The sequence below is a fragment of the Trachurus trachurus genome (assembly GCF_905171665.1).
Source record: "Trachurus trachurus genome assembly, chromosome: 15".
Taxonomy (NCBI): Eukaryota; Metazoa; Chordata; class Actinopteri; order Carangiformes; family Carangidae; genus Trachurus; species Trachurus trachurus.
In genome coordinates, this window is record NC_139906.1 from 17833720 (window position 1) to 17859601 (window position 25882).

At 41.6% G+C, this 25882-nt stretch overlaps 3 protein-coding genes across 3 annotated transcripts; 2 read left to right on the plus strand and 1 right to left on the minus strand.

The window, feature by feature from the left end:
- The first annotated feature begins 2465 nt into the window (after positions 1-2465).
- fuom (fucose mutarotase) lies at positions 2466-3852 on the plus strand. The gene is made up of 6 exons (XM_083987879.1): positions 2466-2606; positions 2802-2870; positions 2971-3041; positions 3155-3253; positions 3353-3426; positions 3572-3852. Exons 1-6 carry the CDS (start codon positions 2522-2524, stop codon positions 3636-3638), a joined length of 465 nt encoding a protein of 154 aa, XP_083844005.1. The 5' UTR covers positions 2466-2521; the 3' UTR covers positions 3639-3852.
- Positions 3853-4055: 203 nt separating this feature from the next.
- On the minus strand, positions 4056-4842 carry LOC310997766 (uncharacterized protein; the record flags this gene model as incomplete). Its single annotated transcript, XM_083987558.1, has 2 exons — positions 4822-4842; positions 4056-4737 (listed from the first exon to the last, which is right to left on the minus strand). Coding segments are annotated over exons 1-2 (684 nt in total). The 5' UTR covers positions 4824-4842.
- Positions 4843-23995: 19153 nt separating this feature from the next.
- Positions 23996-25141, plus strand: msx3 (muscle segment homeobox 3; the record flags this gene model as incomplete). The annotated part of the gene is made up of 2 exons (XM_083988229.1): positions 23996-24356; positions 24735-25141. The coding sequence occupies 2 exons, from the start codon at positions 23996-23998 to the stop codon at positions 25139-25141; spliced, it is 768 nt and encodes a 255-aa protein (XP_083844355.1).
- Between the last annotated feature and the right edge of the window lie 741 nt (positions 25142-25882).

Below are 25882 nucleotides of genomic sequence, written 5' to 3' on the forward strand. Positions count from 1 at the left end.
AATTCACATTTGCCTCTTTCAACACAAATAGTCAGGTATCTTTTGAAAGGTACAAGAAATTCAGTACAGCTGAAACAAAATTAGTTCAGCCTCTTCCAGCCAGTGTCTAATTTACATCACTAGAGGGCGCGCTTGTCTCGTATCGTTACCTACATACCGTAAAAGCATAGAAACTGGACATTGACAATAACTTCAAGGGGCCTGATACGTCGAGATGTGCACGGTGGTTTTTAGTCTGATTTGGTGCAACTCTTTAAAGTGACAGATACAATGTCAAGTCAGATCATGTTAAAAAAGAAAAATAAGTAGAATGTATAGGGTCAATATGTTCCCTTCAATATTAGGCTACGTTTTGTAATTGTATTAAAAAATACCAGTGTCTCTATTGATTTGTAAGTCTATAAATAATACTACGGCCAATTCTCGTCACAGTACAGACTTAAACTCGATATTAATTAATGACTATAGAGATAAAGTGAATGTCACTGAGGCTGATTTGATTCAGTAAAAATAAATATGTTGTATTTCATTGTATTAAAAAACAGACGTGATTCACACTGATCCGTATGTCAGGTCCTGCTCATCACCTATTGGCTTAAAATATTCGGTATAACTATAATTTTGAAAACAGCAGAACAAATGTGGTTAGTGTGCGCTTTCTTCTGCCGCTCCAATCATCGCGAGGCACCTTTTTCTCTGTGTGATCTTCACACGGCGGTGCCCCATATCTCCACAAGGCCATGGCCTAATTGATTTTTATTTTCATTCAATATTCCCCTGGAGCTTTGCTTTCTTGTCAACCCCCTGGAACAAAACTTTAAAAGGGAGGAGAGAGAAGAAGAAAAAAACTCGTCCCCTCAGTCCGCGGGGAAGCACAAAAGTCAGCAGAGAGGCTCCGAAAAGAAGCTCCTTTTTGAGGCTACCGAAAGGTCAAAATAATAAATGTAGACTCAATTGAGGCTCTCCTCACAGACAAAGGGGGCAAAACGTTACATTTTGGCAGCGCAGACCCTCATAGCGTGATAAACTCATTTAAAGCAGGCCAGATAAAGGAGGAGCAGCGTGAGTCCAGAGAGGGAGAAAGGGTCTTTGAGTCCGGCAGACAGGCCTGGCTCCTGCGAGGGCCTTTTCTCCTGCAGCCTCCCACCCCTCTCCAAAAAAATCTCTCTCAGATTGCTGAACTACACTGACTCTCTGCCTCTATCTATGCGTTTTCATCCAATTCATTATTTTAACACCAACCATTTTCCATTGGCTCCAAGAAATTAACAATAAAACTATGGCTTCCTATGAAAATAGGTTTTTGCAGTGTGATGTTGAGGATGTCTTCCTGCACAATTAAAGAAATCACAAACGGCACATTGGCGCTAGATATATGGGGGGATATTACACGGATAAAGTGGGAATAAAATGCAGGGCTGGAATGCAAAAATCCTTTGAGCACGTATAGAAAATATTTGCAATAAAGTGGCTGCATATTTCTCCCGTCCATTATTAACAGCAGCTGAATGAGGATTGTAAATTCAAGTATACAGGCCAGGGCCACAAGCCCGCAACGCTACACTGTGACTTGACTTTTATAAAAGCCTTTTTTATATGCAGATGCCTTGACTTTTTTCTTACACACAACCGGGATCTGCGGTCATGGAAAGGATTCCTCAGCATTTTTTCTGCCATCCAGCTGAGAGTTTCTTCTGGCTCGGATGAAACAGTGCCGGGTGGAGTGTGGTTTTCATCTGACAAATATTTTCATTATCTCACATTCTTGGCACCGGCGACCGTACGTCGAAATAACACGTTCACCAGGGGTGTCTGCTTTGAATTATGCCCACCCAAGGGTGTCAGAAATAACATAGGCCGAAGATTAACCAACTATGCAGCTTGTCGTAACCTCCTAATGACACTGCCCCAGTCCATATCTTTAGCCATTATACTTTTTGTAAAGGTGACTCCACATTGTAATTGTGTTTCTTCCTTTTTTCTTTTCATTTTATTCTATGTGCAATAAAGCATGCAGCTAACACATTTGGCATGTCTTTTTTTCGTTACAAGCCAACTCCACAATTTAAACGCCCAAAAATAAAAATAGATAATAATTGAATGTAGCTAATAATGTTGGAAACAGGTGGATGCGTTTAAGCCTGCAGTATTTAAATCACAAGTCTTTGAAAGGGACTTGACGTATAGCGCCTCTAGCCAATTAAATTAGGCCCGGATCACGTGACGAGCCTCATAAAGACGACGGTGTTGAATCAAGATAGATACAACAGCGCAGAAAAACTCCGTTCGGAAGATAACAGCCCAGATAATCGGCTTCACGGCCAACAGGAAACATCACAGTGATTCACACGCGACAGTCGCTTCCTCATAAACGTATTTTACAAACTATTTTACAGGCATATCGGCTCGCTTTTTTTTTTTTGGCGGAGCGAAACGAAGGCGGAAGTCGACTGGAGTGACTGACTGCTCTCACTCCGCTTAAACACTCTTCGGTGGTGGTGTTGCTACCGCAGCTGCTGGTATGGTCGTCCTGAGAGGAATCCCCTCTGTGTTATCTCCTGAGCTGCTCTATGCTCTCGCTAAAATGGGCCACGGGGATGAGCTAGGTATGATATACAATACATAACCACGGACACACAGGTCGCCTGCCTTTCCAGGTCCAAGCTATCACCTACAGAGCAGGAGGCACTTCTCAATTGTAGCTACACTGTCAAAGTCCACAAATTTAACCCGTTGTGGTTCATTCAGTCAGTTTGTTTACTTCTCACCATATAGACTGTGTGGTTTTTTCCTTTTTTCAGTTCTTGCTGATGCAAATTTTCCAACATCTTCTATTTGTACCCATGGCCCGAAAGAGATAAGAGCGGATGGTATGTAGCCTACTTGTGTACAATGTAAACACACACACATCTGTGAAAATAAAATCCTGTATTGGAGCTGTTGTTTCAACTGTGCCTGAATTTAATGTAGGTGTGGGAATCCCACAACTTTTGGAGGCCATTTTGAAGCTGTTGCCTCTGGATACCTATGTCCCCTCTCCGGTAGAGCACCCTCACATCTAAAAAAAAAAAAAAGCCACAGCCAGCAGACTAGTGTCTTTTTTTATATGGAAACAGTACAACACTCTTAAGTCTGTGGTAATATGTCTCCACAGGCTGCAGTCATGGATCTGGTAGACAGTGACAAACAGAGATGTTTAGCTGTTCCTGTGTGGGACACGTACACACAGCTCCTGGACCAGGCCGGCTCTCAGGTAAAACACCTCTGAGTGAAACAGTTATAGGCAGCACAATATAACTGTGCATCCCATTGAATTTTGAATCACTGTGTGTTGATTTCTGTCAACATACAGGCTCCTCTCGAGAGGGTGGAAAGGTTTGTTTTCTATGAAAGAGCCAAGAAAGCCTATGCAGTCGTCGCAACAGGGTGTGTATTGTGGGTTAATGTGTACAAGAGCACAGATTTCTTCATTTGTAAAAGTCGAAACCTGGAGTCATACTATTATTTGGGAAATAATATAAAAATAAACAAATGCTCAATTTGAATGTATTCCTCTGCTCTGTCTACACAGGGAAACGGCTCTTTACGGTAACTTGATACTGAAGAAGGGGGTGATTCCTGCAGAGCTGCTACAGTGATGCGCACATGTTAAAATAGTCTTGATCTCATGATGTCAAATCTTTCAAGTAAAAATCAAGGAAAGATTAATATCTTGGCATGAACAACAATTTATGTTTGTTAATGAGTAAAATACGTTTTCGAAAAATCTTTAGCTTACATGGAGCAGAAATGAGTTTGTACTTTTGTAAATATCTTTGGTGTTGAACCTGCATGTCAATAAATGAAGGACAGAAGGTCTTTGAGTGTGTTTGTGTCTTTATCATCAAGATACATATAGATGACAGTGGCATTTGGATCATTCTTTGGATACAAAGACAATTTTAATGAGGCAAAATAAGCTCATGATTAATTTTCCTGCTGCTGCTGCAGTGTATGAGCTGTGTCTGATCTGAAATGAAAATGATCTCCACAGGTTGTGTATGGTTACTGAAGGATCACTGGTGGTACAGAGCATCCAGATCTTCCTCTGGTTCACTGTGCTTCCTCTCTGATGGCAAATCAACAGGAGCGGCGGCGGCAGCATCTTGGTAAGGGACGGGCTGCAGGAGGTCTCTGTGGTACAGGTCGTCCATGTCCTCCTCTGGTTGAAGGTGAACTCTGACCTCTCTTCCTTCCCTGACCTCACGCTGCAGCAGCTCCATCTGCACAGGTGAAGGCTGGTCGTGGTGGTGATAGAGGTCGTCTTCATCCCTCTCAGGCTCAGAGCGTCTTCTGTATTCAGCCGTCAGTGGAGCCAGATATCTCTCCAACGCCTCTCTGGCTTGGTTGTAGGCTTCTTCACTGATCTCCTCAGGTTCCTCTTCCGCTTCGCTGAAAACAGGGTGGTCGACTTCGTCTCTGTCCTCCTCCGGTTCAGCGTACTTGCGGGGTTCTTCCTGTGTGAGCTCTGCCTGGATGTCAGCAGCTGGATGCACGTCTCTGAGGAGATCAGCCATGGAGGGATGGTTCAGCTTGTCAAAGTCTTTTTCAGCCATCAGGGGTGGTTTGTCCTGCTGCTTGCCCATCATGCTTTTCCAAATCAACATACTGGGGTCGATGTCGAAGTCAGTCTCATCCAAGTCCTCCGGAGGCTCCACCTCCACTGCCCAGGACATTTTTCCATTGTCATCTATGGACCTGAAAATATCACACAATCTCAGTCTACAATTCCTGAGAGAAAATCATTCACTTTCGTGTTAGTTAAAGGAAATTAAAACTTACATAACAGTGTCCTGGAAGGCCTCAACTGTAAGTTTAGTCTGAGAAACGAGTACAAATGTTACATGACTGTTGTAGGGCGTCAATAGACGTCAGCAACCATACCAACAATGTTTGTCAATTTAAAATGATCAGGCACAATTAATCATGTGATACAAATTTACAGTGTACAGCCAGAAGTGAACATACCCTGGGTTTGTATGGCTTTGCTGCAATGCCAAATATCAGAGAAACACAGACTAGTAGAGAAAACCTAGAAGTGGAAAGACTCAGGATTAATGTCCACATTTCAAACTTCAACGTGAGACCACACAATAGATCCTTGCTCAATCAAAGAAACAAACTGTAACTTTAATGTACAGTCTCTACTCTGTTTACCATGAAAACCAGGTCATTTTGATCTGAAGTCAGAAACCATTTTAAAGTAAGTGTTACTCCTCTTACCTGATCATGATGTCTCCTTTTGCAGTCCGCTCTACGTTTTGGAATGAAAAGGGAAGTTTGACTTCAGTTCACCTGAAGCAATAGACCAAAGTTCCTCCTATAAACCGGTGAGACTTTCTTGACCTTTGCATCCTCTGAATACTCTGAATACAGGAACACTCGCTGTAAGTAATTCATCTCTCCTTATCTCATATTTGTGCATAACAAAGTGGCTCATGATATAATAAAAACGGTGATGATTGATGACAGTTAAATTCATTCTGTCATCAAGTCTAATAAGAGTGAATGTAAACTGCACATATGAGAGTCAAAATAAGATTATCACCCATGTTTTAGATAATCTTTGTTATTGTACGGTGTTTTGGATAACAGGTAACGCTTGTGTATAATTCACTGCATGCAGAGACTTAGAGTTATTTGCTAAATCTAATATAATTACTAGCATAATAACTACATTTTGTGTGATTTATGGTCCTTATCAGCAATCAGTTATCACAAGGTTAGAGAGCCCTGCAGCCTTAAAGCTGAGATTGAGATATTTTATCATGAGACAATCTTTATTATGCAGAAATAGTTTCTCCAGTCTCTGTGAGAGGGTTGTTCCTACTCCTAGGGTTCAGTGAACTACAACAACAACAAAAAAAAGTATATCATTGTTTACTATGGAAATGATATTGTATGTTTATGTGTTGGACTATGCATATATCAAAAACAAAGCTGACACTCAATTCAGCATTGTTGACACAGTTTGCTTCACTGTTTCTACCTGTAACAATTTCAACACATTTTAGAAATTGAATTCTACTCTGATTTTGGATGTGTACACGTGTTGCCAATATGTTATATTCAAACAATGGTTTTATTCAAAAGGGACACTGTCCAAGGTTGTATCAGTAATCAATAATGATTTATACAGAAACCTTCTCAGAATAAGAGAGACTCCCTCCGGTTTACAGCTTCAACCATTTAAAACAACTAATTACCCCTCACATTCACATTCACAGTAGGAGGACAGATTGGAGGCAGATGATTCATCTGTGATTTTAAGACCAGGCACCACTAAAGTGAATCAACTGTTCAGTGTGTCAGCTCTGAAATATGTCCATGCTAGATCCCATCCACACATGTAAAACTCATTATTTTAGTGTGTGTTTTACATGAGCTGTTTAAAGTAAATTAAATTTCTCTTTATGAGTCAGTTTTTTCTGATATGCACCCAAGAAAGAAACCATTTAACTCAAAGGCTATAGGTTAAACCTATGTAGATATACATACACCACCACAAACTAAGTCAGCTAATGTAACATAACATATACATCCCTGAGGGATATGATTTAATCTCAGCTTTCTCTCACTGTCCATCACACTACTGTTGACATTGAGGCAATATTAGAACTCTTCACTACACCTCCTTCACTCTTCATATGACAGTGGGGGAGTCACTGAGTTAACATATGGGTTAATAATAGCTCACGACAGAAGGGTTCAGCACACACACACACACACACACACACAGTACAGTATAGAACAGGAGCAGACAGACACACCGCACACTTCCTGCCCTGTACAAGGGATGGCTCCACGGCGTCTGCTGGTTATCTGCCCTCTCTATCAGATCCATATGTGCAAGTCCAACATTGCCCCTCGACTCGCCCCACACCCAGGTCACTCACTGGCCTACTGTCTTCGACCTAAACATGCTCTCCCTAAGTAAGCAAATGCCAGACGTCTAAGCAAACAGCCTGTTCAGTTTTTACTGCTGCAGTATATAACATTATTTAAAAGAATATTTAGATAAATGCTAAGAATGCCATGAGAAAGTCAATACCATTTAAATGTTGGTAAACTAAATATGAAGGTACAGACAGCTAGCTTAGCTTTGCATGAAGACCAAAGGCAGGGGGAAACAATTAGCTTGGCTCTGCTGAAGTTAGCCCCTGTAAAAGCAAAAATTGTTGTTTCTACGCTTTGGTTATTGAATGAATTAAACAAATTAGATATAATGTATCAATTAGGTACTGGTAGGCTGTTTTTGTTACACCAGGACAGAGCCAGGCTAGCTGTTTCCAATCATTGTGTTAATCAAAGCTAACTGGCTACAGGTTTTAGACATGACTGATGAGAGAGAGGTAGTCATCATTTCATTCAACTTTCAGCAAGAGGGACATCACATTTTTCAAAATGTTAATCTATTCTTTTAAATAATACTGTCCTTATGAAGATAATCATAAAAACACTGCTGCCCGGCCCCGGCTCACCACTGATGACAAACTGGCTGCTGAGCCATTACAGAAATGTATCGGAGAAACCACAACCCCAGGAGAAGACAACCCGCAGCTCCAAGGCCTTGAAAGTGAGGTTTGATGGATCAAGTGTGCAGAGGCTTCTACCAATCCACCCTCTGTGCTCTGCACACAATCAGTAAAACAGCTTTCATGTGAAGCCCAGAGGCCCAGCAGTTACCAACACAGATTAACCACATGACTCTGTGCTCCCTGAACTTCTGATGCTCCCACAGGTTTCCAGGAAAACATGCTCCTCTGTGGTTGAACCAGCCTCTGGTTGTGGCAGAGAGCTGCAGCTCAGCAAATGAGTCGTTCTCCATTGGACTGAATCACGTCTCAGTCACGCCATCAAGGTGATCAAGATCTGTTTTTCACAGCAACAGTGGAAAGATGCAGTATAAATAAATACTAGGCTACTGTGTAAAATCTTATACTATATATTTAATACGGAAACTTTTTAAAGGAATAGCAGTAATTAGCTTTGGCACATAACCCCTATAAAAGAGCAAATTGTCACTTAAGTCTCTGTACACATTAAACTAATGACATATAACATGTTCGTTAGTGAGCTTAAGAGGAGCTGTTAGATGGATTTTTAAAAAAATGTTTGAACAGAACCTAACTTGTCGTTTCCCACAGTTTCCACTCTTTATGCTAAGATAACTGTCTGCTGCTGTGGCATCATTTTGACCACAAAAATAGGGAGGGATATTTATGTCTTTATCTAACTTATCTCATTTTACTGCCACTTACATTTTTTATTAGCAGTGATTCTACAGCAAAGCACATCCCCCTATTAAAATTCTCTAAATGTAATATGTACATTCATGTTTTATTGCTCTGATTTGTTCATAGATTTATCTTATTGGGGTCATATATTGGTCATATTTCACAATGAGTTTGTTTATACTTTAGTGATGAAGAAATGTATGTAGTGTAATTGTCAAGCCTGGGAGCCAACCAAGAATGAAAGATGGCAAGATACCTCAATGAGTCTCTCTTCTTTCAAACAGCCTGCAGGTGATATGAGGATAATTGAATCTTTATATGTGGTGTGTACAGATTATACCCTGACACCTTTAGGACTCATCACAGGCTTGGTTTAATCTGCCAAGCACATGAGGTGCAAATACGTTTTCCTTGTCCCGCCACATCACGTACTTCTGTTTGTATCCTGCTGTTGGTTCGGTGCATGTGGTGGTTCAACGTGTGAACGTGCATGTGTCACATGAATGGCAAACTTTTCAGAAAACGTAACAGCAAGACCAGAACGAATGGGAGTTGTCAGCAAGTAATGATTGCTCCCAATAAACTGTGAAGCAAACACACACACACAAACACACACAGCCGTTCAATGTTATTGCACAAAATGTAAAGAGGGAGCCAAGAATAAATTGCCTGTCTGTAACTATTTAAATGCAACATTAAGTCATGATTTATGCTCGTAACTCTGGGTTAGAAAACATGCTCCAAATGTTGCAGCTTGCAGCAATTTATGGGGGAAACCACTAAAATGAATATTTGACTGAATTCCCATTTCAAAATGAACAAACTTGGCTTCACTTTTCTTAATGTTACTGTTGCACACTTGTTGCATGGGTGTGTGGGCGCATGCATGAGCAATGGATGCTTGTGTACACAGTTTGCAGTGTCTCTTACCCACATGCAGAGTGTGTAGTCAGATACGGTAGATTAATATGTCATTGCCACCGATGACAGCACTCTCTTGAAATTGTATCTTAAGTGCAACATCTGTTATTCTGGCTCTGCCCCAAAAGCCATAGAAGCTTTATCACTGCTGAAACTGTGAGGAATGCAGCCGTCGTGTTTCTACTTGACTTAAAGTGGCATCTTTATCAAGATTTCTCTACGGGTAAAAGGGCAAACATAAAATTCAATATCTAACGGGCGACAATCAGACTCCATGCTAAACCTCAACAGAGACTATCATTATCTGAGGTGTGAGAATTAATATTACATAATTGTATGAAAACAGAAAAGATACCCCTCTGCACTAAAACAATCATCAGCACCAAAACCTCCTTCATCCTCATCATTACTGTCAGTAAATCCCATAAAGGTCGTCCTGCAGCGTGGGGCTGTCAGCTAACCGCCACCACTGTCTTCACTCGCAGTCTTCCGTCATATCCCCCATCACTCACAACATTTAGGAAAGCTGGGGTTTTCTAAATAACTAAAATTAACTCAATGATCTACAATTAACTTAATTGATGCCTCACCAACACCCATTAAACACACATTAGACATCTCACAGTGGAGTTTAACCGCACAAATTACAGGGCTGAGGGAAGGACCTCCATGGAAGAGCGGAGGCGAACATGAAATGTTGTGACGACGGTCTGGTGAACGGAGGAGCTGTCAGGCTCGTGAGGCAGCCGCAGAAAGAATTAGTGAACCATCTGCTCGAAAGTAACATGCCCGCAGTTCAGTTTTTGACACTGCCCTGAGCATGTTTTGATGCTAAGTGCTTAATAAAATGCCTTCTCCCTGAAGAGGCTGGATATTAGGTGTGTTTTGGGGGTGGGGGGGTTAAAGGACGGGAGTGATGAGCCAGTCAGTCTGGGGCCTGGAGCCACCTGACTGTGGCTCCACAGGTAATATCTGAGACAGTTCTCCAGCAATAATGGCACTGATGACAGCAGAGGCAGTTGAGGGGAGATGGACCAGGAGCTGCACGAGTCCGACTACACAGGAGACAGGCAGAGAGAGCAACTTTCCGCTGTCTCTTATGTAACTGATGACAGAGGACTGGGAAACTCTTTGTCTGTTTCAGATGAGACGCACAGGAATATGGTTGACCTTTTTGTCCAGAGCGGCTAATCTGAAAAGCCGCACTGAGTTTCTGTGTGAACGCCGGCCATTAGTGGCTCCAGCTGCTCGGGGCTGACGCAGAGCCATCACACAGCTCCGACAGTGTGTATCAGCCATGGAAATATCATATTATAGACACAATAATGAGAGGGAGAGCTCAGGTGGTCCCTCCCGTTCTCTCTCACGCACACACACAAACATACCTCACACCCTTATCCTGCCTCAATCACACCCCTCATAAACTCAGTAAACATGTGGGAGCTGTTAAAGTAAGTTTAATGGCTATTTACTGTGTTTTGTACGCTTCTCATTAAACACATTTTCCACTCGAGGAGAACTAATGTTTTGGAAAACTCTGTTAAATCAAGCACACATCATGCCAAAACTTGGCAGATGTGGTTCATTAATTAAACAAACTGCCCTCTACAGGATTAAGCAGGGAACTGCAGAAACATGACTACTGACATGCACTCACAGAATAGTTTTACAGATGTGGCTTTACCTGTTAGTTCTTGTTGTTGCTGTTGTTTTATGTTTAACAATGTGATAACTGATGTCAGTTTGAGATGCTCTTTGGATATGGGGACGTATATGTGCTTAAAAATCACAAAAGCTCTCCTTTAAAACTATTAAAAAACCTTTATTGTAACAGCATAGTCACGTGAGACCTTAAAACCAATAAATTGCAAAGCATTTCAGTACAGCAAAAGAATTTCCAATAGCTTTAAAGTAGATTGCCTTAGAGTGTTTTGTGATTTTTGGGAAATAATTATCTTTGGATTAATCATTAAGAGTGAATCAGTCACACATGTGTGTCATGTGAGCCACTGTTAGGATAAAAATGTTGATTGTAGCTCCTTCAATTGAGATTGAGCCCTGTAAAATTTAAACTATCTGCTTTTTCAGCCGTTATTAAGTCGTTATCTGAGACAAGTGATGATGGTGCCAGAAACGAAAAGCACTTTCAGGGTGGAGTACTTAAAACAAGACACAGAGAAAAAAAACAGCCTCGGCCTCCCCCTCGTCCCCCCTCCTGCTCCAGCCACTGAATGCCTCCTCACTGGAGTCCACAGCGGCCCTGGTTGCCAGCTGGAGAAGCCCCGACCTTTAACATCTGACCCCCAGCACCACAAAATTCATCACAGAGCCGTCGGCTCAATGCACTCAGCGGGGAGCGCATCCTGTGAAACAGTGTCACGACAACAGAGCGGGCAGACACCGAGTACAGGTGTTAACAGTGGGGACAGGTGTTAAGGATGTTCTTCACACTGCACACTCCCCCCCTCTCCTTCTCTTGATACTCACATTGAAGAAGTATCCATAACATCACAGAAATCCTCTCAGATTCTGTCACGCTCTGAACTGGTGAGTTGTGTGTGTTTGAGTTTGCGTGTCACGGTCCCATCTGTCCTGATGCTCCTGGGTTAAAAAGAGGATCCTGCTGTTCCTTGATGGAAAGCTGCCTGCTACAGAGAGATCCGGTTACAAGAGTGCCGCGCTTTCATCCTTATTAAAGAAACATGTGCCCTCTCTGTGCAGTGATGTCGGCAGATGAAACTTTTTCATGCTGTCTGCTTTTAGTTTCTCTCAGTAGAGATAAGGATATTACACAGATATGATCAGTCCACAAAACTCTAATCTTCTGAAGTTTATACACTCCTTTGTCATAAGAAACAAAAGGTTCAGCCTGTGAGAATATGTAGAGATGAATAAAAAGACTGTTATTTGTATCTGATTGTATGTGATTTATGCCTCCTTTTGGTGCATCCTCATACTTGAAATAAGGGTGGTTTCTTTGTCACATAGTCAAAGGATAATTACAGACTGCCTGGTGACAAAGAATGTTACACCCAGCTGATTCAATTAAGATGATTACTTAATCTTTGGTCCTCCCCGTTTATCCACAACTGGATTGGAGCGTGGCTTCTAGGGCTGCTCTCATGTGCTGGTTTGGCGTAACAGCAAAGTTTCTCTCAGTACAGGGAGCAATTTGACCAAAAATCTTTACTAATGTTAATTTCATTAGCATCTTACAATTGGAAATTTGTGCTATATTCGAATAAATAAACAACCCCAGGATCAACACAGTCCTGATGTCTTCTTACCCTGCTAATCTTCAACTCATGTGAGAATGAGAGCAACAAAACTATAATAAAAAACGGTCTCTTTCAAGTTTAAAACACAAAACAGGGATACTGACATCCTGAAGTGGACAAGACCTAAAATCTGTGAGATACTGATAAATAAATGTTGATATTTTCTAGTCAAAATCCAAGTGTTGTACCTATTCTAATGCAAAAAATCTCCCCAAACACAAAAGGCTCACATTGCATTCTGGTTTTATGACATTAAATGCCTGCTTTTATGAAGCAAAGACATTTCCAGTATTTAAGAACTACACAGAGTGTGTATTTGCCCTTGTGTATAATGCTCAGTAACTGCGCTGTCTCACAATGACAAATTGTAATCGGATTTGAGGAATCCTGTTACATGTAATACATCGTTCATCAGCCGCAGCTACTATAACGACCTCCATTCATGCCAGAATAGCAAAGTTGCTCATTGCACGTCATTCAGTGCCAAGTAAATATCCTCGGCACAGTCAGAGGATGTGAGTCAGACCTCTGAATCCACTCCACTTCGCAGGCTTTCATTTGAGGACGATGACTGTCCCTAAGATGTCTATCTCTGTAGTCTGAAGCCCCCGTGCAGCCGCCGCGCTCCCTGACCTCCCCTCCCAGACCCGGCTTTGTTCCCACGCTGTGCCCTGTGGAACGTCTGGCTCCAACCTTTTCAAACCATAATTACATACCTGCAGAAGGCAGACAACGGCAGCAGCGGCAGCAGAAAGAGACACAGCATGAAAGAGGAAGGGGTCGCCATCAGTGATACGTGATAACTCGTTGCCATGTACAAACCACTGTATCCAATTTACTTTAAAGGGAAGTACTGTAAATAAGTCTTTTACAGTCACTGCTCACTGAAACAACAGTAATGTCGAGTGTCTCCTCAGTTCCTCTGAACCCCAGCAGCTCAACATATTAAATATCACTCTGTTGCATACAGCGTCTCTCCAGTGAAAAGATTACTGCTGACGGACATGTTTACATAATGTGGATAAAACAACTCCAGATAAAGTGCAGTCAAACAGTTCAGACATAGAAAAGGAGCGGATGCAGAAGTAGATGCCATAAAAGGAGATACTGCAGTGATGTTTATACTGGTCTTCTTTTGATTTAGATATATCTCAATATGAGGGTAAAGTAAGAGGAAGTTAAACTAAACTTTGAGAATTACGTGGTATCTAAAACTGCGGCATGTTATGGCACAAATGCTTTGAAATTTCTCACTGAGCTTGATTTGCCTTTTGCTGGCATAATCAGTGACTCACTGTTGTAAATCTCTGTTTAGGCAACTATTTAAAATATGTTATGGGTTACAATAAGAGAACAAAGCATAATATGAAAAATGAGGGAATATTTTACCAGAACGTTCAGAGGATTTTTATTCTTTTTTTAATAATTCACATTTCATTCATGTGAACAAAATATAAAACAATAAATTCTGTTCTAATAACCCAATCCAGTGTAGTAGATGCAAAAACTACAGGCCGTGTGTATTTCAGCAGCTACTCACACATGTAGTGATGAGAGTTAAACACTGTACCCAAATTCAAAACTCCCCACAACTCTTTGCAAATTAAACTAACACAATAATGATGCCCACTGTGTTCAAATAAGCCTGCACAAGATGAATCTCACCGAAGAGGGTTGCTGTTACATTATTGGTTTACATAGTCCTATGAACTTATCCCTGAGGAAAGACGCTTGCCAGAATGGGATTTTACTAATGTCACTAAATCACTCCCAGCTGGTCTGACTGCAGGAAATGCTTCTTTCTTCTCAAAACCTCAGAGCAAATAGTACATGAAGCATGGTGCATTCATGAGCATGTCTGTCCTCAGAATTTATGTTAAACTGTCTGTCCGGGATTTCATAGCGTTTAATGCTCTCCAGGGCTGCGGTCACAGTCTGTCTCTGTCAGTCTGCTCAGCCCCTCTGCGCTGCCATGAGAGCCCCCATTCACCACTTAACCTTTCAAAAGTGCTCAACTAACTTCAGAGGGGGAAACCATTCCTGGCTTAAGAAGGTGTGAGGAACGCCAGATCAGCGAGCATTGATTCCATAATGATGGTAACAACCGCTTTCAGGTCAGCCGCTCAGTGACTGTGGGTCTGAGTGGGTATTTAAAGGGTCTAATAGACATTTGAGCAGGCTTTGGTCTCATGCTTGTAAAAGCAGTTTAGCAAAGAGGTAAACAGCCTGGGGCCAGCAATAACAGAGTGGAACTGATTAGAGAAGGAGAGAGAAAGAAAGAAAGAAAGAAAAGAGAGGAAAAATGAGACAGGGACTGATAGCATCTTCTTACCAAAGTTAATTATATTAGTTGGCTAAAGGCCCCATAATCTCTCAGATGACTGTTTTTAAAATTATATGTGAACTGCAAGACAATAACAAATGAATATTCTGTGGAAATATTTCTGTTTTCTGGAGCAGGAGCAGGTATTAAACTGACCCTCGTTCATTTTACTGAAAGATTAATAACATGCAACCTGGCGCTACTATTAGGTCAAAGGGTTTTAATTATTTTAATTTTTTTTTTGTACGTTTTATGATAGGGTTATTATCACTGATTACAAAATCATGCTCAAACAATAATCAACAATAATTTGTCTTGATTATTAGACTACAACCCATAGAGCTTGTCCTAAAATGTATCGCGGTGCCTCAGTCATGTCTGATTCTGCTCAGGATTCACTTCTGTAAAGAACAGGGTGGGACATATTTCCTGACGGGGTGAATGAGAAAAAAACATGTATAGTTTACTACTCGAAGGGTACTACTTCGGTGGGAAAATGTATTTTTTATTATTTTTTTGTGCATATCAGTGATGTCAAACTTCTATCCATGACTCCATAATTTAGCCACATATCATCATACTTTACAGGGAAACATCAAAATGTTTTATTTTACCTGTTGTCCAGAAGCAGATTGAAGCATTTAAAGTATTTTTCGCTATCTCAAATATTACTACTTCTTTGTATAAGATCGTAATTCTTTGTTATTCAAATTCAAATTTTCACAGTATCAAGAGCACAACAGTCTGTGGCCATGTTGGCTTTTAACACTGGTTTGGCTCCAGGCGAACATTTTATCTCATTGGGCAGAAAGACAGTCGACTGTGAGATCAAGAAAAGATACAGGTCACTATTGGTGAACAGGTGAAAAGTAACACTTTGATCTTTCCCTTTAGTTTTGTGAAGGAGGGGATATGTGACCAAATTATGAGCGCACACACAGTTTAAACTTCTGGAGTGTTGTATAAAATACATTTGAAACCACAACATATCAATTCAATCAATCAATATCATCAGTAAGTAAAAGTACTATTCGCAAAGTCATGATAAGAGGCAGAGATTCAGTGACTCAGTGAATTTCTGTTGTTTTTCTTCTGCTTTGACAGGATGTGGATACGCTGAAATGACTAACCCTCTTTTCCTGTCCTTCATCACTCCTCTATCTTTTTTTTACTCTCTTCATCTCTCATCCCCTCCTTCACCCTATCTATCCATTGCCAAGTCTTCAAGTGTCAAGTGAAAGCTGTTGCTAATGAAAGTTAAAAAGCAAACTATGAAAAGGAGGTGAGAGGGAGGCAGAGGGAGGTGCATTCTCTTCTCCCCGCATGGGAAGAGTCTTGCTTGGGCGAGAGGGAGTTCAGAGGAGGAGGAGGGTGGAAAGAGGGTGGGTGTGGAGGGGAGAGCTGAGTGTCACCCCCATCGCCCCAGGACATGGAAAAAACATTTTGTTTCGTCAAGTTTCAAAGGCAACAGCAATTACATCAGAGACGGGGGATGACAGGACATCCCTGCACGGCAGCGGCAGAGCTGTAAAAAAAAAAGAAAAAAAAAGGAAAAGACAAACGCTGAGGGGCACGCCTTGAAAAACTTAACTGGGGAAACTCATCCTCTCCTCTCTTCTCTCATCACCTCTCCTCGCCATGGCTATAAGCAAAACTAAAGCAGCACCCCAATAGCTCATCTCCATGTCCTCTGTGTCCAGAGAAGGCGGCCATTGTGTGCCCGTTCCTCTCTCCCGAAGTCAGTTTCCTATTGAGGCTGTGAAAGAGCCTTTCAGGGGCCCTGTTTTGGCTGCGCAGCTCACCTGCAGAGGGGAAACTATGGGTCTATTCTAAAGCCCAGCAGCTGCCAGGGCAGAGAGGCTGGCACCCAGTGGGAGAGAGAATAGCGTCCGCAGAGCCTTTCAATATGAAGCCACTTAGTAACAGAAGGCATGTGCCAAGCCTGCAAAGCCAGAATGAGGAGTCACCCTTTTTGGAGTTCACTGCATATCAGAGAAGAGTTAGACCCATCTTCTCTTCGCTCCCTTTCTTCCTTATCCACTGTGTCATATCTTTGTCTGTTCTGTTCTTTGTCTGGCCTCGCTGTTTATGGACTAATAATCTACAGGTAGCAGTGTGCAAAGGAAGCGTGGACGGTATCAAATAAAAAACTTATGGAGGATTCAGGGAAAAGGTAAAACACAAATCAACAGGTGGGTTAGCAGAGAGCAAGAATTACACTGGCAACAAAAATGCTGCCAAAGCAGTAACCTCCTCCATTTTTTTCCTTTTTTACAAGTATCCGCCGAACCTTGTCGTGCGACAGATCAGGCTATGATATACCGCTGTGAGGATCCCAGTGGCTGCAGGCCTGTGAAGAAGCCTTCACCACACAAAGCCCCTTTTCTGTCAGCAGGCTAGCTCCCACACTGGCACTAATTTACGATGCCCTCACAGCAATTTCCACAGTCAGAGAAGTTCAATTGTGTTTTCCAGCTCATTAAGCATCAGCACAACAAAGCTTTCATCTTCTCCTTCATCCCCCTCTTCTCTCCCTCCACCCATCTTCCTCGCTTTATCTCCCTGTCCACTAATCTGCCGCTTTCAAGCATCCAGTATAAAAAGATAAAGTGGACTGGATAAAATGGGCTTCCTTATTCCAACAAATTTCCCTCTCCCTGCATTCAATTCTGTCTCTGTCTATTATTAAGTTTTTGGAGGATTTTTTTTTTTTTAAGTTTTATTTGTAGCACAGCTCCAAGTCTGAAGGCTCCCCTCATAGGGAGAATTTAATGGTTGTTTATTCAGGGGCCTCTGCTGTGCCCTCCCATCTCTTTCAGAGCTTCATGAGACGACGTGGAATCTATTGTAATCTCAGAAGAATCAACTCAGCATATTTGTTCAGGTTGTCACTGCGCTGAGATCACAGGCACGCACTCACATTCTCACACAAATACAGACGAGCATCCTAAATATCTTTTAATTAAACTATATTTCTTTTAAACCCAGAATCTGTAGCAGACATGTTTGGTCCAGTATTGGCTAAAAGTATGAGAGATAAAAGTGTGACCACAACATCACACTGACTCAGTTCCTCTGATAGCCTGAAAGAGTCTGCATGAGGGGTTTGTGAATGCAAAATACTCTTCCCACAGTCAAAAATGCCGCTGAGCAAGGCATGTAACCCCAATTTGTTCCAGTTGCAGCTCCTCTGTGGCTTCCTCAGAGCCTCAGTAGATGATGAAACCGTCATTTATTGACATTATCAACTTGATCTTTTGAAGTCTCAGTGTACGAGACTTCAAACACACAGTCATGTACAGGTTTTGCTCCAGTGATAAAACAAGACAACTCTTACGACAATTAAATATCTTATATGCTTCATAAACAAAAGGCGCCTCAAGCGACTTTCAGCTCTCCTCTATTTAAGGATCAGTTTAACATTTCTTTCCAGAATATGCTGATTTACTTTCTTGCAGAGTGAGATAAGATGGACCACTCTCATATGTCTCTGTGCAGTAAACATGACACTAAAGCCAGCAGATTTGTGCTCATTTAGCATGGCATAATTGGCTTGAAACAGGGAGACAGCTAGTCTGGCTGTGTCCAGAGGAATTTAATCCATCTACCAGCTGAGCTGAGCTTCTTCTAATCTAAATATAGTGTTGATCACACAGACATTAGAGTGTAATATTCTCATCTGTCTCCTGGCACGGAAGGAAATAACTTTTTTTCCCCCAAAAAAAGTCATATTACTCTTTGTCTCTTTCTGAATTCAAAGAGGTACCGCAGTCTTAAAAACAAAAAACACAAGTATCTCTGTGTTGCTGCCATCATGCAAGTGGTTTCAGAGAATTCAATTTTAGTATTGTTTGGAAATGTTCAAACACATTTGCAAGACACACAAAACAGATCCAGCCATCTTCAGCTTCCAGCAGGCGGATACACCAAACTGTGTTCACTGCCGTCTCCCAGTGTGCTGTGGTCTGACCTCACGCTACAATTCACTTAAGACAAAGTGGGAAATTGATGCTGTGACACAGAAAATTTGTCAAATTTAATTCACTGTAAATCCACAGACTGTGGAGAGGAAACGGGAACACAAGTAGATAATAAAAAATATGTAGAGAGTATTATACAGTATCTTGTGGTAAGAACTTTTCAGTAGTTTATAGTTGAGCTTGTCTATATTTTAAGACTCTGCATGGGGAGAAGCTGCACCTCCAAGTGTGTGTGTCAGGTTTCTCTAGCTCCCATTAGTCCTGCGTTGTCCTCAGCTCCTCCTCTGTCATCACCCACATACTAACGACTCCTACATCTGCTACCATGGCCACACAATAAACAGCCTATGATAATTTGACATCATCATCATCATCATCATCATTATCCTCACAGAGTGCATGGCAGGCTACCATCTGAGTCCCCACCTCTGCTGTCAGCGAGGTCGCTGAGCTCACCCTAACCCTTGGCTCGCTCCGAGTCCAGAGAGGGTGTCCGGTTCCCTCTGCCCCCCTCCGTTCCTCCCAAACTGCAACAATAGAGCAACAATATCTCTGTGTTCACCTGTTAGCACCTGGCACCGCAGGTAAGACTCACTGCCGAGTCCCCGACAGCCAAACACTCTGCTCATCTCTGTTGGACGCCATGTGGAACGCGCCTTCCTGTCACCAAGCCCAATATCCTACATACAAAACACACAGAGGCATAATAACCCACTCGCCTCTTGCTTGTCAACGCTTCCCCCCCCGGCAGCCGAATCATGCTAACATATACAAGATAAATGAAAAGCACTTAACCAATCAACAACCCATCAGGTAATTACAAAGGTTTCAAGCATCATCCGCCATTTGAGTCCCAAACATGTCGTCCTCCAGGAGGGAATTACAGACTCACAAATAATGCATAGATCAGACAACTGCAGGTCATGTGGGCTTAAAATGTATTTTCAAGTTAACAATTCAAGTTGACGACATTTATGGCTTTCGATATGGCTACACTTATAGTTTCACATAAATTATTCAAATAGTGGTTTTCCTGGACAGCATTCAAACTGTTGAAGTCTTACCTACAAAAGTTAGCTCTAACCCTGTTTACTTTCACACAACTGGCAAAATACAATGTCTGTGTGAACTCTTTGTAAAATTTCCAGTAATAGTTCACTGTGCGACCCCTTGAGCGATGTTCTCAGGTGAAAACTTAAGTATGGTTGGTGCGGGTCATATCAGTGACGCCACTGACAGGTTAGACCTGACCCTCATTGGGTGTAGAGAGAGCAGCAGCTCACATGACACAATGTGTTGATGATGGTGGGAAAGATAAAACAACTAATCAAGGCTAACAAGTTGTGGCACTTCCCATCCAGCTCAGATCAGTTGATGCTGTGGGAAGACCCCAGGCCTTCCATACACTCTTCTTTGGCATGACTGGGCCTGAGCGAAACAGAGCTGGAGTCAAGCGGGCCAAATGTAATAAAACGCTCATATCAATTCAATTTACAGTGTGAGTGTTGTAAGCAGCCTATTCCAATGTAAATGGTCTGACTGTGATAAATAGATATAAATAGTCCTGTAATCCAATGATCCCAGTTTATGTCATGGACGCTGCTACGGTAGCTTTAAGTTTGCTCTTATTAATGTCCTCAATGAGGCCTCTTCATTCTACCACGTGACGTGATATAATCATCATGTGATGGCAGGACATTAACTAGTCACAGTTAATGGCGTTCAGTGATGGCGTGGTGATGAACAAGCTAGATGAGGTTACAGGGCTGTAAATTTAGAGTTGTGGACACAAGTCACATGACCTGAACTCAATCCTGACTTTACATGGATTGTACATGGAAAATAAAAAAGATGAGACAGAGTATCCCATCCAATTTAAAACATAATTTGGCATTAAAATGTAATTTCAGACATGAAAGCTGCAGTGGACTCTGGAATATTTATTACTGAGACTTGACATGAGACTAGACATATGATATTTTACATTTAGAGTCATTTCCAGAGAAAGGACCAATTTAATCACACCAACAACGGCTCAGTATGAGCTGAAGGAAATGGACCAAATCGTAAAAATGCTAATACTTGTTTGAATTTCAATCAACACTGCATTCTGTCTGTGAATATAAAGAGAATTCATATAGGGTGTGATTTTATTGTAAATGTCAGCCGGAAAAGGAAAGTTTGTGATCGCACATCCATGGAGATTTTGACATACTGCACAAAGTTGGCACGTCCACTCAGACACAGGATAATACTCTGTTATGCTTCACCGGGCAGGCCTCCCGTCTCTTTTAAAGACGATACACTTTCACCACAACGCTCCCCGCTGTGTGTTTCATAAATGTTTATCCCACATGACTTCGGCCCCCTCCACAAAGTTTGCTTAAGAGAACTGGAAACCCTGCCAACTCTCATGAAAGAGAATGATTTAAAAAATGAAATATATAAAGCTTGTCTCAACATGCTTGTTTGAAGGGAAAACTCTTTTGGAAACCACAATTACCTCCCTAAACAATTCTCCACTTTGGCAAGCCAGCAAGGATCAGAGAGGTGTGTATAAACGTGTGTGTGTGTGTGTGTGTGTGTGTGTGTGTGTGTGTGTGTGTGTGTGCGCATGTGCGTGTACAAAAACCAGGCTGACAATCAGACTGACTGGTTGTAGTTCGGTTTGATCGCTGTTTGATTGCTATTTTTTTTCTTTCATTTGTATGTTTAATAGGTTTGAAAATTATAATTGTTTCTTCACACTGGTGCCGAGGCTTCACAGTTCACAGTGTTATTCAGTTGGATCATCACTTTCAAATGTGTCAACAAGAACTAGATGGACTGCCACATTCATTGTCCACAGAGGATGAATTTTAAAAACTCCAATATCAACAGATTTTATGTCCAACACCATCAGCAGGTTGACATTTCAGACTTTATGGTCTGGCATTGGATGGAGAGTCCTGAAATTTGGCACACATATCCATAGTGCCCAGATGTTGAATCCTAATAACTGGGCAACATTTCAGCTCCACCAACAGGACCAGTGAAGTCAACATCAACATACTGGATGGATTAGTATAACGTTTTGTACTAAAAGAAATTCCCAAACAATGAATCCTCATAAACTTTGATGATCCTTTTACTTTTGATTTTGTGTCTTAAACATGTAAAAAGTGTTCAAAACTTTGGTTTATTACCAATACAACCAATAGCTTTACAATCACCTTAAGCTGTATTTGTCTTTTGAGCTAATAAACAAATGTTGGCATTTATGTAAGAGTCTGTAAACTTTGAACTGATCTGGTTTTATTTATCAAATGCATTGGAAAGTCCTAATGCATAGATTTAAAAAAAGATTAAAAAATAAAAAATAAAAAAAATAAATAAAACTGTAGTGCAGCTACTGAATGAATTTTCATCTCTCAAACCAAAATACTGAACTCATTGTTGACTTTGCTGGCATGTCCGTGCGACTCAGGGAGAGAGGCAGGAAATATCATTTACTCATTCATTATAAAACAGTTGAAGAGAAACAAAACATTACAGACAGCCCTACATCCTTCTTCAAACAGAAGGGGAGTGAGAGTGGTAATATTCGCATTAAGTAGAGGAGAATGTAATGTTGCGGGGCACTAAATTACAGTCATTGAAAGCTTGTATGGTTACCCAGCAATCTATCACTGTCACACAGAGAGGGAGAGGAGGGGGGCAGAGCAGACAGGCGCCAGGCGCAACAGGATCAAAGCAGAAATGTACCTCGGGGAGAGAAACAGTTAACTTCATTTAACCAATTGTCCCGGAGACAGACAGACAGTGTGCTGCAGCAAGCCCAGCAATAGCTCTAATAGGACAGAAAAACTCTCACATATTAGGTTTCACTGAAAATGGTTCGATTTAATATGAGGAGCAGCAAAACAAGGCCAATTTGGACGGGCCCCTTCAATGGGCTCCTGCAACATTAGTTGGGGTTTTACTGTCTTTGAAAGGGATCACAATGAACACAATAGGCTGAAATATGGCCAATGTACAACCATAGATAATTGGATTACAGGCCACAAGACAGAAATTTACAGTGATAATAACTCTTAAGAGAATAAAAAGTACTGTAATCCTGGATTGTCTTACTGCTTTAATGAAACAAAGTGATAAAATACTGCGAACATTTTCCCAAGCATAACCTCCAGTATGGGGACAAACAGCAGCTCTATAGTTTCAGCAACATAAGGAAAGCATTTATGCTGGTAAACTTTTGTAAAGTAAATGTTCTCTAACATCTTGCTCTTTTGGAGTCTATTTAGCCACTTGGGAACAGCTAAACAAGATGTAAATAGAGCATTAACATATTATCACTGATAGGGGGGTACGACAAACACCCCAAGACACAGCTGGCTTATGAGTCGTCATGAATATTCATTTGAAGTCGTGTATGTGTCAGAAAGTTAGTCCAGTTTTGAGTGTCCTTTTAGCTCTGTTGTTGATCTCAGTGTATAGCAGGACTTTAAAGCAGCTGCCTGTTGCTTCTGGGCACAGGGTTGATGAGGACGTTAAATCAAAACAGTCTGTGTTGTAAAATCAAAACACTGTGTTGAAAGGCACAAAAGTGCTCCATAGCGCTGATGGAAAAATGCAGCATCGGATATATAGGCCTACTTCCTCTAAAACAAGAAACACATGTCATGTTGAAATTTTGTCAAATGATCACCTGTTAAAAACTGATCAGTGCAGCTTTAAACTTGGTAAATACCAAGTCTTAAGAAAGTCATGGTGAGATGTGGTCAGCATTTGCCCGCATCAGCTTAATTTATATTCACTGAAATAAGAGAAATCTTTAGTCAATATTATGAATATTAAATAAGATGTGTCAAACAATATAATGTATAATAGTGCTATTTAAGTAATGTCTGAGTGCACAAATGAAACCCTGTAATTGTATTTTGGTTTTTGTGGATGATATTGACCACTACGGTGTCATAATAAGCCCGACCTATCAGAAACTGTTTTGGTTGGGTCACGTGGAAACACCGACAGACTGATAGGCGGGTGCCAAGATGAAAGACGAATTTGTGGCAACATCACAGAGGGAGAGGCAGGTCCGTGCGTCAAATCTGAAGTTTACCACGCAGCTGCGCATCATCGGAGGAGCCTCAGAGGTCTGACAGATTTACTCACGACGAAAACACGAAAACATAAAACAGGAGCGAGGAGGAGAGCGGCAGGAAAATTGGTTGTATGGCACCTCAGTCGTGCGTAATGAATCCTGCGCAGGGATCACCACCCTCGACTGCTCCGGGGGACATCTCACCGGAGGACAGAGCTACAGGCGACATGGGAACAGACGAAATGGATCTATCGCCCGTCAGAAGATGTAAAACCAAGACTTTGGATCTGCCTTTCAGTGTGGAGTCCCTCATATCAGAGCGGCCGCCCGTCAGAAGCGTCCACTCCCCGGAGCCTGGCTCCGACTGCGTCCAGGCGGTGGAGACCGAGTGCGCGTCACCCAGTGGACTTTATCGGTCCAAACCAGAGGCAGTGGACTCCAGTGACAAGGAAACGAGCCCCTGGTTTCAGGGTCCTTGCACATCCCCACCAAGTGAGTGTTGGATAGCTGCCCCCTGTCTTTATTGACACTGAGAAACGCCTGGTATTTTCATCTGTCAAACTGTTTTAAACTAAAAAATCTCCAAAACTCTATAACAAACTAAAGTAAATATAGGCTTTAAAGAATATTGCTCACCTTGTGTGTTTTAATAGAAAATAATAACGAGGAAATTCAGTAAATCTAGATGGAGAGGGATTTTATGGAGTGATATGTGGTTGTGTTGCCTTAAAAAGTACAGAAACTGTTCCTATGACACAAGCAACGTCTTCTTCTTGTCCTGTTTTGACTTATAGGCACTATAAAGGCTACAGTCAAATCACATGTTTTGTATGCCAGTGTTGTGATTATGTGACTTCTATATATTTCCAGGACTTCCCAGCCCGTCCAATTGTAACCTACGGAAACACAAGAACAACAGGAAACCTAGAACTCCCTTTACAACCTCTCAGCTGCTTTCTCTGGAGAGGAAGTTCCGTCAGAAACAGTACCTCTCCATCGCGGAGAGAGCGGAGTTCTCCAGCTCCCTCAGCCTCACAGAGACCCAGGTCAAGATCTGGTTTCAGAACCGCAGAGCCAAGGCCAAGAGACTGCAGGAGGCCGAGCTGGAGAAGATCAAGCTGGCCGCGAAGCCGCTGCTGCCGGCCTTCGCTTTCCCCTTCCCCCTGAGCGCACCTATGGGCGCTCCGTCCCTCTACGCGGCCTTGAACGCACCGCGGCCCGCCTTACCTGTCCCGGGACTATTCAGTGGACCATATGGGATGTACTACCTGTCCTAACCCTCACTAACTCTGAGCTGCATCGCTGGGAAAGTTGCCTTTAAAAATGCCTTCACACAGCAAATAACAAACACTGCACAAACGTCCACCTGTCTGAAATATCATGTTAAATCTAATGTAAAATATTTTTCGTTAGAGTGAAAAATATATTTGCGTTGAGAGGAATATTTTTCATATAAAAATGTTGGCAGAACAGACTGGTCTCTTTATATTTTCAAGGAACAGGAACAGGGATGAGAGACAATTGGAACAGAAACAAGTCCAATATTTCCACTTGGGTAATTTTGCATTTTCTATGACGTGTTTCAGATTTACTTTATCGTAAATTATTTGTTAATGTGGTCATTTTTTGCAGTGTAATCGGTAATATTCTTTTTTCCCCAAATCACAAACTTTCTGAACTCATTTTCCGGATTTTTTTTTTTTTTTTCAAAATTTCACATGTTAACTTCTGTTTTCCACTATTGTGCAGTAATTACTTGATTCTTTGTTATTTCAACGTAAAAAGAAAGAAAGAGACGATGATGTGATTGTTTAAAGCAATAACTTCTGGTGACTCACTGAAGTGACCGTGTGAATGTCTTATTTCCATTTCTGAGGCCTTTTGAAATTTATCACCTTGAACGGATGCAGTTTGTTTGAAATTTGTGTGGTATAGAAAACTCTGAAGAGCACCAGCATTTCTCTGTATTTCTGCTTAGACACAGATATAATAACTCAGTCAGACTTTTTTTTATATAA

Coding starts and splice junctions, on each gene's coding strand:
- fuom (XM_083987879.1), top strand. CDS start 2,522: ATGGTCGTCCTGAGAGGAATCCCCTCTGTGTTATCTCCTGAGCTGCTC. Junction 3,254..3,352: donor TGGACCAGGCCGGCTCTCAG/GTAAAACACCTC, acceptor GTCAACATACAG/GCTCCTCTCGAGAGGGTGGA. Junction 3,427..3,571: donor TATGCAGTCGTCGCAACAGG/GTGTGTATTGTG, acceptor CTGTCTACACAG/GGAAACGGCTCTTTACGGTA.